Source organism: Triticum aestivum, chromosome 1B, assembly GCF_018294505.1.
Source record: "Triticum aestivum cultivar Chinese Spring chromosome 1B, IWGSC CS RefSeq v2.1, whole genome shotgun sequence".
Classification (NCBI taxonomy): domain Eukaryota; kingdom Viridiplantae; phylum Streptophyta; class Magnoliopsida; order Poales; family Poaceae; genus Triticum; species Triticum aestivum.
In genome coordinates this window covers 386,476,168-386,491,257 of record NC_057795.1, presented here as the reverse complement: position 1 = coordinate 386,491,257, position 15,090 = coordinate 386,476,168, and the positions used below count along the sequence as shown (strand labels likewise).

At 46.8% G+C, this 15,090-nt stretch overlaps 2 protein-coding genes across 2 annotated transcripts; one reads left to right on the top strand and one right to left on the bottom strand.

Annotated features, from left to right (window-relative positions):
* The first annotated feature begins 445 nt into the window (after positions 1-445).
* Positions 446-3,727, top strand: LOC123126096 (putative WEB family protein At1g65010, chloroplastic). Its single transcript, XM_044546500.1, has one exon. The coding sequence runs from the start codon at positions 911-913 to the stop codon at positions 3,443-3,445; it is 2,535 nt and encodes an 844-aa protein (XP_044402435.1). The 5' UTR covers positions 446-910; the 3' UTR covers positions 3,446-3,727.
* A 2,028-nt stretch (positions 3,728-5,755) lies between these two features.
* On the bottom strand, positions 5,756-7,283 carry LOC123126086 (VQ motif-containing protein 9). The gene has a single exon (XM_044546492.1). It carries the CDS (start codon positions 7,081-7,083, stop codon positions 6,175-6,177), a length of 909 nt encoding a protein of 302 aa, XP_044402427.1. The 5' UTR covers positions 7,084-7,283; the 3' UTR covers positions 5,756-6,174.
* Between the last annotated feature and the right edge of the window lie 7,807 nt (positions 7,284-15,090).

Genomic DNA, 15,090 nt, shown 5'->3' with positions numbered 1-15,090 from the left:
GCATGATCTAACGCCTGGTCTTGCTGAAATTAAAGCAGGGCAAGTCTGTCTGAACCTTCCAACCACAAGGAACCAGCTAGTTCCAGTTCCAGTTCCAGTTCCAACTACAGCAGGGCTCATGCTTCAGCACCCAGAGTTAGCAGGCTAGCCAAACCTGCTGCAGCTGCAGGATCAAGCAAGCAAGCAGCAGAGGCCAGGGCGCCTTCCCCACTACACAATGCCGCCCGTGCCACTGCCGCCTCTCCGCTCGACAAGTCCGTCGACGCCGCTCAAAAGCCATCACCGGGAGAACGCCGGTTGAACTTCAAGGCCTCGCCGCACCGTACCTCTACTACCCCCGACGTGAGACAAAAAACTCCCGACGTGAGTCAACGAAACACAGACAAAAAATCATGTGTATTTGTCATTCCATTCATGCGCCACGTGACTGATCTTCTTGTGTTTCCAGAGGCAGCCGAGGATCGCCAAGGCGTCGGAGCTGCAGGCACAGCTGAACCTCGTCCAGGAGGACCTCAAGAACGCCAGGGAGCACCTGGCCAACATCGACAGGGACAGAGCCCAGGTCCATGACGACCTGGTGCTCACCAAGACGCTGGCCGACGAGGCCTACCAGAAGCTCGAGGAGTCCCTCGCCGCGCAGCGGCGAGCGGAAGAGGCACTGGAGATCGAGAGGTTCAAGTCCGTCGAGCGGGAGCAGGCGAGCATCGAGCTCGCCCGGAGGAAGGAGGAGTGGCAGCGGAAGCACGCCGACGTCACGAAACGCCATGCCCAGGACGTCAATTCCCTCGCTAAGGTGACCAAGGAGCTCGAGAATGCCAAGGGTGAGCTGGCGGTGACCGCACAGGCCAAGAACTCGGCACTCAGCCGTGCCGACGAGGCCGAGAAGACCACACGCGGAAATGCAAAAAGGATGGAGATCCTGATGGCTGAGGTGGCCCGGCTCAAGTCTGAGACGGAGAGCAGAGAAAAAGGAGCAGAAGAGATCATCGACAAGCTGCGGTCCGAAGCCTCAGAGCTGCGAGCTGAGCTCCAGAGAGCAATGGCGTTTCAGGAGAAGCTGGTCAGAGCAGAAGAAGTGGTCGAGGGGCTCAAGGTCGACATTGCATACGCCAAGAGGGCAGAGATCGATGCAGACCAGTCGGCGCAAGGGTGGAAGACCAAGGCAGCGGCGCTGGAAGATCGCCTAGTGGCGATCACCTCACTAAACAAATCCAACGAGGAGGCACTGACGTCGCTGACAAAGAGTTTCAAGGAAGCACAGTCGCAGCTCCTCCAGCTGACAGAGAAGGCTGCGGCATCAGAAGGCGAAGCGAGCGAGTACAAGGAAGGATTCCTCGAGACGAACAGACGTCTCGACATCGTGGGGAAGGAGGCATCTGAACTGCAGGCTACCATTGACAGACTGAGGTCTGAACACGAGCTACTGAATGAGGCACATCGGCAGGTCGTCAGCAATGAGAAGGCAGCGAGCTCGCAGGTCGGCAGGCTCGGCGGAGACAAGGTGAGGCTTCAGCAGAAGCTCGATGAGGCCAGGGAGGAGAGGAACAAGGCCAAGAAAGGCGTCGAAGACGTAGCAGCTGCTCTACGTCAGGTGTCAGCAGAAGCAAGAGAAGCCAAGGAGAGGGTCCTGGCAAAGCAGATCGAGCTGGATCATGCACAGCTTCAGATATCCGAGATGAAGACCGCGACAAAGACCGCAGAAGACAAGTACCAGCTGATGCTTCAAGAATCCAACTGCCTGAAGAAAAAAGTTGAGATGCTGGAATCAGAGGCCAAGAATGCAAAAGAGAAGTACGAGTTGATTCTTAATGAATCCAACTACCTCAAGAAAACAGTCGAGAGGTTGGGTTCAGAAGCCAAGATTTTACAGGATGATCGGGTGTCGAAGGAGGTCGGGTTTGCGGAAATGCTCAGGAGATCAGAGGAGGAGGCAAGCTATGTCAAGTCAGAAATGAGCAAGCTCATGGAGTCGCTTGCAGTTGCAGAGAAGGAGGTGCAGGAGCTCAAGGCAGAGAAAACACAGCTGGTTCATCAACTGGAAGAAGGATTCAACCGTACCATGATGGATGCCACAAGCTCGAGTGCAGAACAACCAATGGTGACCGAGAGCTCCCACCTCAAGGATCTCCTGTCAACCAAGGAGAAGGAGGTGCTTGCTTTGAATCATCAGGTCACTGAGCTGCGGCTCAGAGAGGCAGCCGCTCTGGCGAAAGCCGACGAAGCCTCAAAATTGATGGATGCCGCAAGCTCAAGGGCAGAACAATCAATGGTGGCCGAGAGCTCGCACCTCAAAGATCTGCTGTCAACCAAGGAGAAGGAGGTGCTTGCTTTGGATCACCAAGTCACTGAGCTGCGGCTCAGAGAAGTGGCCGCTCTGGCGAAAGCCGAGGAAGCCTCAAAATTGATGGATGCCGCAAGCTCGAGTGCAGAACAATCAATGGCAGCCGAGAGCTCATGCCTCAAGGATCTGCTGTCAACCAAGGAGAAGGAGGTGCTTGCTTTGGGTGTTCAAGTCACTGAGCTGCGGCTCAGAGAGGAGGCCGCTCTGGCGAAAGCCGACGAAGCCTTGAAATTGCTGGCAGAGGCAACGGCGAGGAAAGCCGGAGAGGAAGAGGCAGCTAGGAGTGCTGAGAAGTCCAACACACTACTCGTCAAGCTGGAGATGGACACCATGCTCCAATCACAGAGAGCGGCGGAGCACGAGGCGAAGGATGCCAAGGATAACATGGTGCAGCTGCAGAGCAAGCTGAGGCTGGTGGAGTCCAAGATCACTGAGGCCAACCTGACGGCAGAGGAAGAGAAGATCAGCAGCCTGAGGTTGAAGGAGACACTGGCCGAGAAGGAGGAGGAGCTCCAGAGCATCGCACGGGAGAATGATGGCCTGCGGACGAGGGAAGCGGCTGCACGAGTGAAGGCCGACGAGCTGGCTGCAATGCTCGCAGAGGCCACCGCCATGAAAGGAGGAGATCAGTCAGCTGGTCGGAGCCCGGAGAAGCAGCCAAATGTGTTCCGGAAGATGATGTGCTCGCCGATGGACAACGCCGCGCGAGGCGATCATGAAGATCGCAGGAACAGCGATAGGATCGTCCAAGCGCTCGAGGAGATCAAGCATGTGGAAGTGGAGACGGTCAGGCAGGTGAAACATGAAAGAGAGGTGTCAGTGGAGGCTAACTCCATGGAGAACAGCAAGATCCTAGAAGATGACCTGTGCAAAGGGATGATGAGCAGTGGCGTAGACACCGAGTCGAGCGACGACGATGAGATCGATTCGCAGGGAGAAGACGGAGCTGCAGATCAAATGGGTGGCCTTCTGATGCATGGACCGAGATCATCTTTCAAGCAGGAGCATCACAGCCATAAGAAGAAGAAGAAGGCATTGCTGAGGAAATTCGGGAGCATGCTGAAGAAGAAAGCTCACTTCACCAAGCTGAACAAACACTCCTAGGCTCCTAGCCTAGAAAAAAACTCAAACTGTTACTACTTCTTTTAAAAAAAAAGTCATTATTTTCCTTCTGAATTTTTGAACAGTTTTCAACTACTGTGGTTGTAGCAAGTGGAGGTGTGAACCATAAAAGGACACATGACGCGAGTAGCTGTGCCCACTATCTAGAGAAAGAAAGAGAAAAGCCACTTGCATTGTATTTGTATCCCTGTCATTTAGTTAATTCTTTCTGTACCTTGGCGGCACATTCAGGATTCATCGGTTCGGCAACCATTCATTTATATATTATAAGATGCTAAATGCCAAATTCGATATCTTATTTTAAGGGCTTGTATTATCATGCACGCTCTGGACTGCAGCTATGAGAATATCTACGTAGCAGGTTTTGTTTTCCCACTAACTGTAACGTTCATCCAAGGGGGCTTTGAGGTAGCAGGAAAAAGAGGTTCAGTTCAAGTTGTTCAGGAAAGTAAAGCTGGACTTAAGACTGAAGAATGTTACCATTAAACGCTGGGAGGCTCAGCACCGCCCAGGATGGGATGGCATGTCCCTGTCGTCTCCAGCTGCACAAACATCTCAAGGGATTAGGATCTACATGCCTCTTGGAGCCATCCAATGGGTCAATAACTAGCTTATGGGCTGTGTCCATGGTTTTTGGCCTTCGGTTTATATTTTCTTCCAGATTCATTCAATAATTGCTGAAGAACATCTGGCCTAGCCAGTAGCTCTGGTAAACAATTGTTGGCTGCCAAACAAACAATAGCAAGCAAGCAAGCAAGCAGATGGACGGATCAACAGGTCAGTGTGCGGAGCAAGGCACATCACCATCATCATCTCTGAGCCTTTTCCCATATTCCTCGTTCTCTTTTGGAGGTGCACGCTGATTTCTTCACAAGAACTGAGAGATAAAAGAAAGCATAAGAAAAACACACATGATGATGAGACCATGACAGCCACTTCACTTTCTTTAGTTTAGTCAGGTTAGTGCCAGATCAACAGAGTTGCTTGCAACACACAGTTTAGTCTACTGTCCGAGTTCGTGCGTCCACACACAAGGAACCAGGTTGCTCATTCAGAAGTCAACTGTTCATAAAAACAAATACATATACACGATCTAACTAATGCTTACTGGAATTAGCCCTTCTTTATCTGACCAGAGACATGAATAGCTGCGAAATTTCCGGTTGATTGGACGGTCGCAGATATGATCAAACTAATTGTTCTTCACACGGACACGCCATGACCTGTTCAGCTTAGATATAATTCAGCAAAGGTAGTTCGGACTTTTTTTTTAGCAAAGCTAGATTCCTTTTTTTTTCAGTTGTTGTCACAAATTTCACAGGTACAATAGGGCCGTATCAATAATAAGATGTGTTATTGTCCTGGTGCTTTCAGGACAGAAAGAACAAACTTGGATGAAGCTACAACGGTCCCACACATTAATCTGTAGGGAACTTCAAGCATGTCCTCAGCCCAAAAAGTAATGTAACACACCTACCAGCAGATGTTTACGGTTACGACAACATGTAAGAACATTTTGAACACTTGTAAGCTAACTAACATGACATGCATGGTTGCTACTAATAAAAACACTTGAAGATCTGTACAGATCAGAACTGACAGATTGTTGATCAGAATCCTGCTACTCTATTGCAGCAGTGAATTGTATAATTATTCCTTTCAAGGCATCTGAGAGATAACTACATATTCACTATAAAGACAATTTCACATTCCAATGGGCAGAACGGTCAGGTGGTGTGACACCAAACATTACATCTTTAAGATTGATGTCTGCAACCAAATTACAAAAGCTGTGAACACGTATTTGACTGATAAAGTTCTGGAAAGGTTATCTTCTTCAAGAACATGTTTCTTTGGGTGCATACCATGCACTGAGGTTTAAGTGACTGACCAAAGGGATATGTGACTGACCAAAGTTAACAATTATATATACAAGCTAACAATTATATTTTGCATACAACAAAGGGATATGTGACTGACCAAAGTTGCCAAACAACCGATCTGCTTCAAAACACTAAAGGAACAGTAATAATGCTGACTAAGCTACTGCCTATCATGACATTAAATTGAAGATAACATGTATACGAAGTGAATAAACATTCAGGCCAAACTAACAAACTTTATCTCATGTATGACTGTATGAGCATGTCTAGCGCAAGATAGCATGATGCTCCCAAGAAGAAATAGACACACCCTTGATGCATTAAACCTCAATCGTACTTGGATTGTTAATTTCCAGATAAGCAGGGCTATGATATAATGACAAGTTACCTTCCCTCTCGAAAATACAAGTAGAAGAAAAGGGGGGGAAATATTTATGTTCCCTGAATAGGCATACCAACAGCAATCATGAGCGAAATATTTGTCAGAAAGAACTCATCTTTCTTGAACTAAAATTACAGTTACATGTTTCAAGCCTAGCCACTCAAGAATCTACACTACAACATTCCCAGTTCTTACTGTCCTCCTTTTGCAGCTAAGAAAGTGAATAAATTGAAATTTTCCCCAGTTATACAATTACAAATATGTAACCAACAGCCTTTACCGAAGCCTTACAGACTGATGCTAATCGCACAGCAGCAATTAACAGCAACAAATAATGGTGTCGAGAGCTACAACCCACCTGTTTCACCTCCGTCGGATGAACCAATTCCCATCACAGTAGCTACCTCCCTACCGTCAAATGTTACAGGGGCGTCTGCTGACGCATGCTACATATCTCTCCACCGTGGGCTCAGCAATGGAAAGAATCCGGACGGTGAGAGCAGCCCCGACGGCGACTGCGGGAACCATAGCCCTGGCGAAGGCGGCGGCGGCATGGGCCCTGGCCCCAGGATCCCTGTTCCTGGCAGCGGTGACAACATGGGGAAGTTCGGCGTGAGCGGAGGGGGTTGCTGGAATCCCGGCGAGAGGAGCGGGTAGGGCGACCTGGGCGTCGGCGAGAGCAAATTGAGAAATCCGGTCGGCGAAGGGAGTATCCCAGGCGACGGCACCGGCGGCGGGGGCGGGTGATAAGGGTGCTGCGGAGGGCCCCGTCCAGCAGCTGCTGCTGCAGCCGCGGCGTGAGCATGAGCGGCAGCGGCCGCCGCCGCGGCAGCCCCGGGAGGAGTGGCGCTGAAGAGGGAGTTCTCGAGGATGCGCATGTAGGCAGAGACGGGCGAGTCGGCCCAGGCGGGCCCCGGCGGAGGCATGGGCATGTGTTGCGGGTGCGGGGGGCGATGAAAGGCGGGGTTGTGGTTAGGGTTGGGTATCTGGTGGTGGTTGCGGACGGGAGGGGGCCGCGCGACGGGGGTGGAGATGGGGGGCGGGCGGATCTTCTGGAGGCGCATGGAGGCGGGCTTGGACTGCTGTTGGTGCTGCTGCTGGAGCGGCGGAGGGGGGCGGTGGTGGTGCTGGGGCGGCGGAGGGGAAGGCGTGCCGGCGGTGAGCTGCTGGACCATGTCGCGGAACTGGTTCTTGCTGATGTTGTATACCTGCGGCTGGGGGTGCGGCGGGCGGGGCGGCTGCTGAGGAGGCGGCGGCGGCGTTGCTTTGCGGATGTTCCGGCCGTGCTTGTTGACGCCGAGGTGCGGGTTGTGTCCGCCGCCGCCGCCGCTATTGCTGCTGCTGCTGCGGTCCATCACGGCGGATCGGCGGCGGTGGATTTAGGAGGATTGGCGTGGGCGGAGGAGCGGAGGTGGTGGGGGGAGGGGATGGGAGGACGGGAAGCACACGCAATGGAATTCGTTAGCAAGTTGCAGCGTGGTTTTCTTTGACTTTGGGGGCGCTCGGCGGAGACGGGAGGGGGGATGGGAACGCAGAAGCAGGTCGACACACACTCTCTTGTCTCGGCTGAGTGCGTTTTCGTCCCCTGTTTACTCGTGGGTACACCACGCAGTCTCTGGCAGCCACTGGCCTGCTGCCTGCCCTAGCTGTCTCACTATTGGTTTGACATGTCGCTCGTTGGACAATCACACCAGCTACAAAATTACATCCAAGTGAGAGCATCTAAGTTGGACTGGTCAAATTTAAACCCACCCCCCCTCATTTATCTGCTTCAACATTTCCCTGCTTCCACACTCGTCCTCTTCACATCCGTCCCCAAATTCATACAACCCTTGCAATGTGATCAACATTTTCACGTAGATAGAACTTCAACATAGCAATAGCAAACATATAGATCGGGGACAACAAGTTTTTATACAAATCGGACCAAAACGTTAATCGCCTACATGCAATAAAGCCTAAATAAAACTAGATAGATAGGTTTTTAGGGAGGAGAAGGTGGGGATCGATCCATTCTCTCTCACTTAACAATAGTGCATCAAGTCTCGATTACAACTGGGACACAGAAATGAGACGAATAGAGGAGGAAGGGGATTAGGGTTCGTAGCCGCCGAGTCGTTTCTCCGGGTTTTACACTTAGCTGGAGAGAGTATAAGTAGTCGGTCGTGGGGCTGGGCCTCACTACACCCAGTCCGGCCAAGCCACACAGGTGTTGGGCTTAAGCTTGTGTCTGGGTCGCACCGCGTCTAGCTTGGTTGTAAGTGCATCAAGTGTCCCCTTAGTGGTTTTGGAGTATTGAAGACAAATAGGTTGAGGAACTAATGTGTTTGTGAGTATACACAGGAAACAAAATCCTTGAGGATTTGGTTTAACACATGGAAGACGACCCCTAAAAATTGGATTTCTTCAAGTGAAGAATTTGGTGATGAAATTGATACCTTTAAAGAAATTGATGTGAAGACTTTGAAGCTTGAAGACTTTTGTTTGTGTAGTTTATTTTTTTTTCCTATTTGAGTCATGGGAAAACCCGTACTATCAAAGGGGGTCAAGGTGAAACATATTTCACATTTCCAAGGTGATGGTCAAACTTACTCAAACCCATACACAAGAGCCACTTCGAGTGAAGCCTTTGGAAATCTTCAGTACATCTGACGCATTTGCTAGTGACAATGATGATGTTCATCTGGTCGCTGATGAATTTGGTCACGCTAAGGAGTTAGGAGTTCGCCAGTGCGATCTGCCTAAAAGTGAGGAAACTGAGTGCCCCGGCGGACTTGAGATTTCAAATATTGACCGTTGCTGCACTGCGTGCCAGCTGTCGAGTGGATCCTTATCCTGACAACAGTCGAATCATAGAAGGGCATTTATGACAATTCATGTCGGGTTGCCCCCTGGATATAAATAGCCGTCCCCCACAACCACTTGTTGGTTGGCTGCTCCGAGAGAACTTGACATTTGTCATAAGAGAGCAACCCATCCTCCGACGACTTTGAGAGAATCCTAAGTGAGGAAAAACCCAGAGCCAAACTGATTGAGCATCACTGGAGAAATTGATCTGTGTGGTCCAACACATGTTACCTTTGAAGACTGTCATTCTTCCAGACGGTTAGGCGTCAAGTTCTAAGTACACCAAGAGTCATTGTGGTGTGCCGGTGAACAAGTCTGTGAAGATTTTGGAAATCTACCTTCAAGACTTACCACGAGTGATTGGGCGAGGTCTGCGGGCCTTAGTTCAAGAGGAATACAGTGAGGACTGTGTGCCCTCTGAGTTGCGACTCAGCCGCCTCAACCAGATGTACAGTTGATGCAACAACTGGAACTGGTCTACCAAATTGCATTGCCTTCATCGAGCCAACAAAATTACAAATTCCGCACTCTCTCTTACATTATTCCGCAGCTGAAGAATTTTTTATCTTTACTCTGACGAATTTGAACTGAAGTATTTCATCATGCTATCTTTCATTTCTCCAGTTCATATTCTTCATGCGTGAATGATTGTATGATTACACGATCTTCAATCTTACGTATCTTGATTGCATGTACTCTGATTCTATGATGACTTAGTTTCCCTTAGGTTTCTATTTCTTCACTCTAATCTTCGTCAAATTCTTCAGAGTTTGAGTAATTTCTAAAAATCTCCCATTCACCCCCCTTGGGAGATAACCTGTTTTTTCAATTGGTACCAGGGCAAGGTACTTCCTTGTTCTGTGTGTTTTTGGTTTAGCCACCTGGAGTTTTAGTTATGTCGACTGCAGGTATGATCACGGTTTCTGTTGCATGCCCCATCTTCGATGGCATAGACTATCCTTACTGGAAGAACAAGATGTGCATGCATCTTGAGGCACTTGACAACGATCTCTGGTTCGTCATTGAGAACAGCGTTCCCACTATTGCCCCTAGCATCAATGCTGCTGGTGTGAAGAGATTCAAGCAACTCGACTCTCAAGCGAAGAACATCATATGTGGACGTCTCAACAAGGACAATATGGCCAAGTGAGTGCTCTAGAAACAGCGAAGCTTATCTGGGACATGCTTTCTAAGGTCAATGAAGGCGTTTCCACTCAACGTGCTCACGTGTTGATGTGCTCCGCAATCTCTTCAACTGCTTCAGAAGACTCGACAACGAGATTGTTCAGCAGACCTTTGATCGCCTCACCGATATCTCCAATGAACTTCAAGCTCTCGGTGCTGTTGACATTACTGATCATGAGGTTGTGAAGAAATTGTTGAAGTCTCTTGACAGCTCCTTTGACACCTTGGCTCTGATGATTCAAGAGCGTCCATATTACAAGTCACTTGATCCCGCTGATATTCTTGAGAGACTCAATACTCATGGATTTCAGCAAGCTGAGAAGAGAGATATGTATGGTCTCAGCTATGGACGATCTCGCACTTTAAAGGAAAAGGCCAAACCAAAGGCAATTTCTTCATCTAAAGAAGAAGAAGTGTCAGAATGCAACACTGACAGCGTCGAGGAAATTGAGAGAGAACTGGCTATGCTTGTGAGGAAGTTCCAGAAGTTCTCCCAGAGGAACCGCTTTAGAAAATCCTCAAAGTATGATTCAAAGAACACTGAAGCTTCTGCCCGAAACTACAACAAAATAACATGTCACAAGTGCAAAAAGGTTGGTCAACACATCGATGATTGCCCCCTCTGGAAAAAGGGGTCAAAGAAGAAAAAGTCTAGCAAGGATGATGCCTCTGATGACAACAAGAAGAAGAAGTTGTCAAAATCTTCATCAAAGCCCTCACCAAATAATAAAATTACCTCCAGCAAGGCTCGCGCTTTCATTGGGAAGGAAATGGATTCTGAGGAAGAATCTGAGAAAGCAGAGGAATCTGACTTTGGGGCTGCAAGCTTGGCCCTCGTTACTAAGTTTTCGTCAGCAAGTCCATCTTCGACCATGAAGAAAAGGGTGACTCCACCAATACTAAAGACTGTGCTGATCTTCATGATACGTCTCCATCGTATCTACTTTTCCCAACGCTTTTGCTCTTGTTTTGGACTCTAATTTGCATGATTTGAGTGAAACTAACCCGGACTGACGCTGTTTTCAGCAGAACTACCATGGTGTTATTTTTGTGCAGAAATAAAAGTTCTCGAAATTGGATGAAACTTTTTGGAGAATTATTTTGGAATAAATAATAATTTTTGTAACCAAGACCAGGGGGAGCTTCCCACAAGGCACCAGGGTGCGCCACCCCCCTCTAGCACGCCTTGGTGGGTAGTGGGGCCCATGAGCCTCTGCTGACCCTAATTCTGACGCTATAAAATCCTATTTTTTCAGAAACAATAGGAGAGAAAGTTTCATCACATTTTACGATACGGAGCCGCTACCACCTCCTGTTCTTCATCGGGAGGCCAGATCTGAAGCCCGTTCGGGGTTCCGGAGAGGGGGATCTTCGGTCTTCGTCATGACCAACCACTCTCCATCACCGATTTCATGATGCTCCCCGTCGGGAGTGAGTAATTCCTTCGTAGGCTCGCTGGTCGGTGAGGAGTTGGATGAGATTCATCATGTAATTGAGTTAGTTTTGTTAGGGCTTGATCCCTAGTATCCACTATGTTCTGAGATTGGTGTTGCTATGACTTTGCTATGCTTAATGCTTGTCACTAGGGCCCGAGTGCCATGATTTCAGATCTGAACCGTTTATGTTTTCAACATTATATCTATGTTCGTGATCTGATCTTGGAAGTCATATTCACCTATTGTGTGTTATGATCCATAAACCTCAAGGTGACAACAATTGGGATACTTTCTGGTGATGACAGTAGTTTGAGGAGTTCATGTATTCATTATGTGTTAATGCTTTGTTCTAGTTCTGTATTAAAAGGAGGCCTTAATATCCCTTTGTTTCCTTATGGACCCCGCTGCCATGGGAGGGTAGGACAAAAGATGTCATGCAAATTCTTTTCCATAAGCACGTATGACTATTTATGGAATACTCCCTCCATTCCTTAATATAAGGTGTATTTGGTTTTTGATAAAATTCCACTATGTAAGGTACATTTCTTCTAATTCCTTGTAATTCCATCGTTACCCCTTCAAAAAAAGAAGAGTATCGCTTCCCTGATTGCATGCATATTCTATTGTAAAAAGAAAAAGGGAAAGTGTCTCTCTCCTGATTGTGTTTATCTCTTACTTTCCTTGCCTAATGATTTAGTTGCTGCTAATCAATGATTTTGCCAAGGTTAATTTCGTCCTAACATGTGTATAATTATGTGCCTTGGTTACCGTGCCGAAAATAATACACCTTATATAAAGGAATGGAGGGAGTATATGCCGACATTATATTTATGAACTGGAGCTACTTTTGTGTCGCCCTAGGTTATGACTGTTATATGATGAATGTTATCCAACGTAATCACCGATCCAATGCCTACGAACTTTTCACATACTGTTCTTGCTAAGTTACTATTACTATTGCTACTGTTACAACTACTACAAAACTGTTACTGTTGTTACCATTATGACGACCCACAAGTATAGGGGATCTATCGTAGTCCTTTCGATAAGTAAGAGTGTCGAACCCAACGAGGAGCAGAAGGAAATGACAAGCGGTTTTCAATAAGGTATTATCTGCAAGCACTGAAATTATCGGTAACAGATAGTTTTGTGATAAGGTAATTCGTAACGGGTAACAAGTAACAAAAGTAAACAAGGTGCAGCAAGGTGGCCCAATCCTTTTTGTAGCAAAGGACAAGCCTGGACAAACTCTTATATATAAAGAAAAGCGCTCCGGAGGACACATGGGTATTATCGTCAAGCTAGTTTTCATCATGCTCATATGATTCATGTTCACTACTTTGATAATTTTATATGTGGGTGGACCGGTGCTTGGGTATTGCCCTTCCTTGGACAAGCATCCCACTTATGATTAACCCCTCTCGCAAGCATCCGCAACTACGAAAGAAGAATTAAGGTAAACCTAACCATAGCATGAAACATATGGATCCAAATCAGCCCCTTACGAAGCAACACATAAACTAGGGTTTAAACTTCTATCACTCTAGCGACCCATCATCTACTTATTACTTCCCAATGCCTTCCCCTAGGCCCAAATCATGGTGAAGTGTCATGTAGTCGACATTCACATAACACCACTAGAGGAGAGACAACACACATCTCATCAAAATATCGAACGGATACCAAATTCACACGACTACTTATAATAAGACTTCTCCCATGTCCCCAGGAAAAAAACATAACTACTCACAAATTATATTCATGTTCATAATCAGAGGGGTATTGAATAGCATTAAGGATCCGAACGTATGATCTTCCACCGAGTAAACCAACTAGCATCAACTACAAGGAGAACACTACTAGCAATCCACAAGTACCAATATGAGGTTTTGAGACAAAGATCGGATACAAGAGATGAACTAGGGTTTGAGAGGAGATGGTGCTGGTGAAGATGTTTATGGAGATTGACCCCCTCTCGATGAGAGGATCGATGGCGATGACGATGGCGACGGTTTCCCCCTCCCGGAGGGATGTTTCCCCGGCAGAACAGCTCCATCGGAGCCCTAGATTGGTCCTGCCCAGGTTCCGCCTCAAGACGGCGGCGCTTCATCCCGACAGCTTCCTTATGATTTTTCTAGGGAAAAATACACCATATAGCAGAAGATGGGCATCGGGAGCCTATCAGGGGGCCCACGAGGCAAGGGCATGCCCAGGGGGGTAGGGCGCGCCCTCCACCCTCGTGGCTGGTGGGTGGCCCCCCTCTGGTGCTTTCTTCGCCCAATATTTTTAATATATCCTAAAACTGACCTTCGTGGAGTTTCAGGACTTTTGGAGTTGTGCGGAATAGGTCTCTAATATTTGCTCCTTTTCCAGCCCAGAATTCCAGCTGTCGGCATTCTCCCTCTTCATGTAAACCTTATAAAATAAGAGAGAAAAGGCATAAGTATTGTGACATAATGTGTAGTAATAGCCCATAATGCAATAAATATTGATATAAAAGCATGATGCAAAATGGACGTATCAACTCCCCCAAGCTTAGACCTCGCTTGTCCTCAAGCGAAAGCTGATATCAAAAAATATGTCCACGTGTTTAGAGATAGAGGTGCCGATGAAATAAAATACGGACATGAGGGCATCACGATCATTCTTAGAAGAGCAACATATATATTGTCATATGATTTCTTATGCTAAAGTAACAATCTATTCACAATGTAAAGTATGAATCAGAAACTTCATTGAAAACTAACAAACTATGATCCCGATCATTGAAGCAATTGCAATTTATCATAACATCGAAAAGAGTCAATATAAGAGCTTTTCAGCAAGTCCACATACTCAACTATCATATACTCTTTCGCAATTGGTAACACTCACACAATACTTATGGGTACAAAGTTTCAATTGGACACAGAGAAAGATAGGGGCTTATAGTTTCGCCTCCCAACCTTTTACCTCAAGGGTAATGTCAACAATAATAATTTATGAAAACCTACATCCAAGTGGATATATATATATATATATATATATATATATATATATATATATATATATATATATTAGGATCTTTCCAACACATAGTGCTTGCCAAAGGATAAAGTGTAAAATGGAAAGGTGAAGATCACCATGACTCTTGTATGAGGGTAGAAGGTAAAGATAGGCCCTTCGCAGAGGGAAGCAGAGGTTGTCATGCGCTTTTATGGTTGGATGCACAAAATCTTCATGCAAAAGAACGTCACTTTATATTGCCACTTGTGATAAGGACCTTTATTATGACCTTTATTATGCATTCTGTCCCTTTTATTTCTTCCATATCACAAGCTCGTATAAAGCTTATTTTCTTCACACTAATAGATCATACATATTTAGAGAGCAATTTTCATTGCTTGCACCGATGACAACTTACTTGGAAGATCTTACTCAATCCATAGGTAGGTATGTTGGACTCTCATGGCAAAACTGTTGGAAATATGCCCTAGAGGCAATAATAAAATGGTTATTATTATATTTCCTTGTTCATGCTAATTGTCCATTGTTCATGCTATAATTGTATTAAATGGAAACCGTAATACATGTGTGAATACATAGACCACAACATGTCCCTAGTGAGCCTCTAGTTGACTAGCTCGTTGATCAATAGATGGTTACGGTTTCCTGACCATGGACATTGGATGTCATTGATAACGGGATCACATCATTAGGAGAATGATGTGATGGACAAGGCCCAATCCTAAGCATAGAACAAGATCATGTAGTTCATTTGCTAAGAGCTTTTCTAATGTCAAGTATCATTTCCTTAGACCATGAGATTGTGCAACTCCCGGATACCGTAGGAATGCTTTGGGTGTACCAAACGTCACAACGTAACTGGGTGGCTATAAAGGTGCACTACAGATA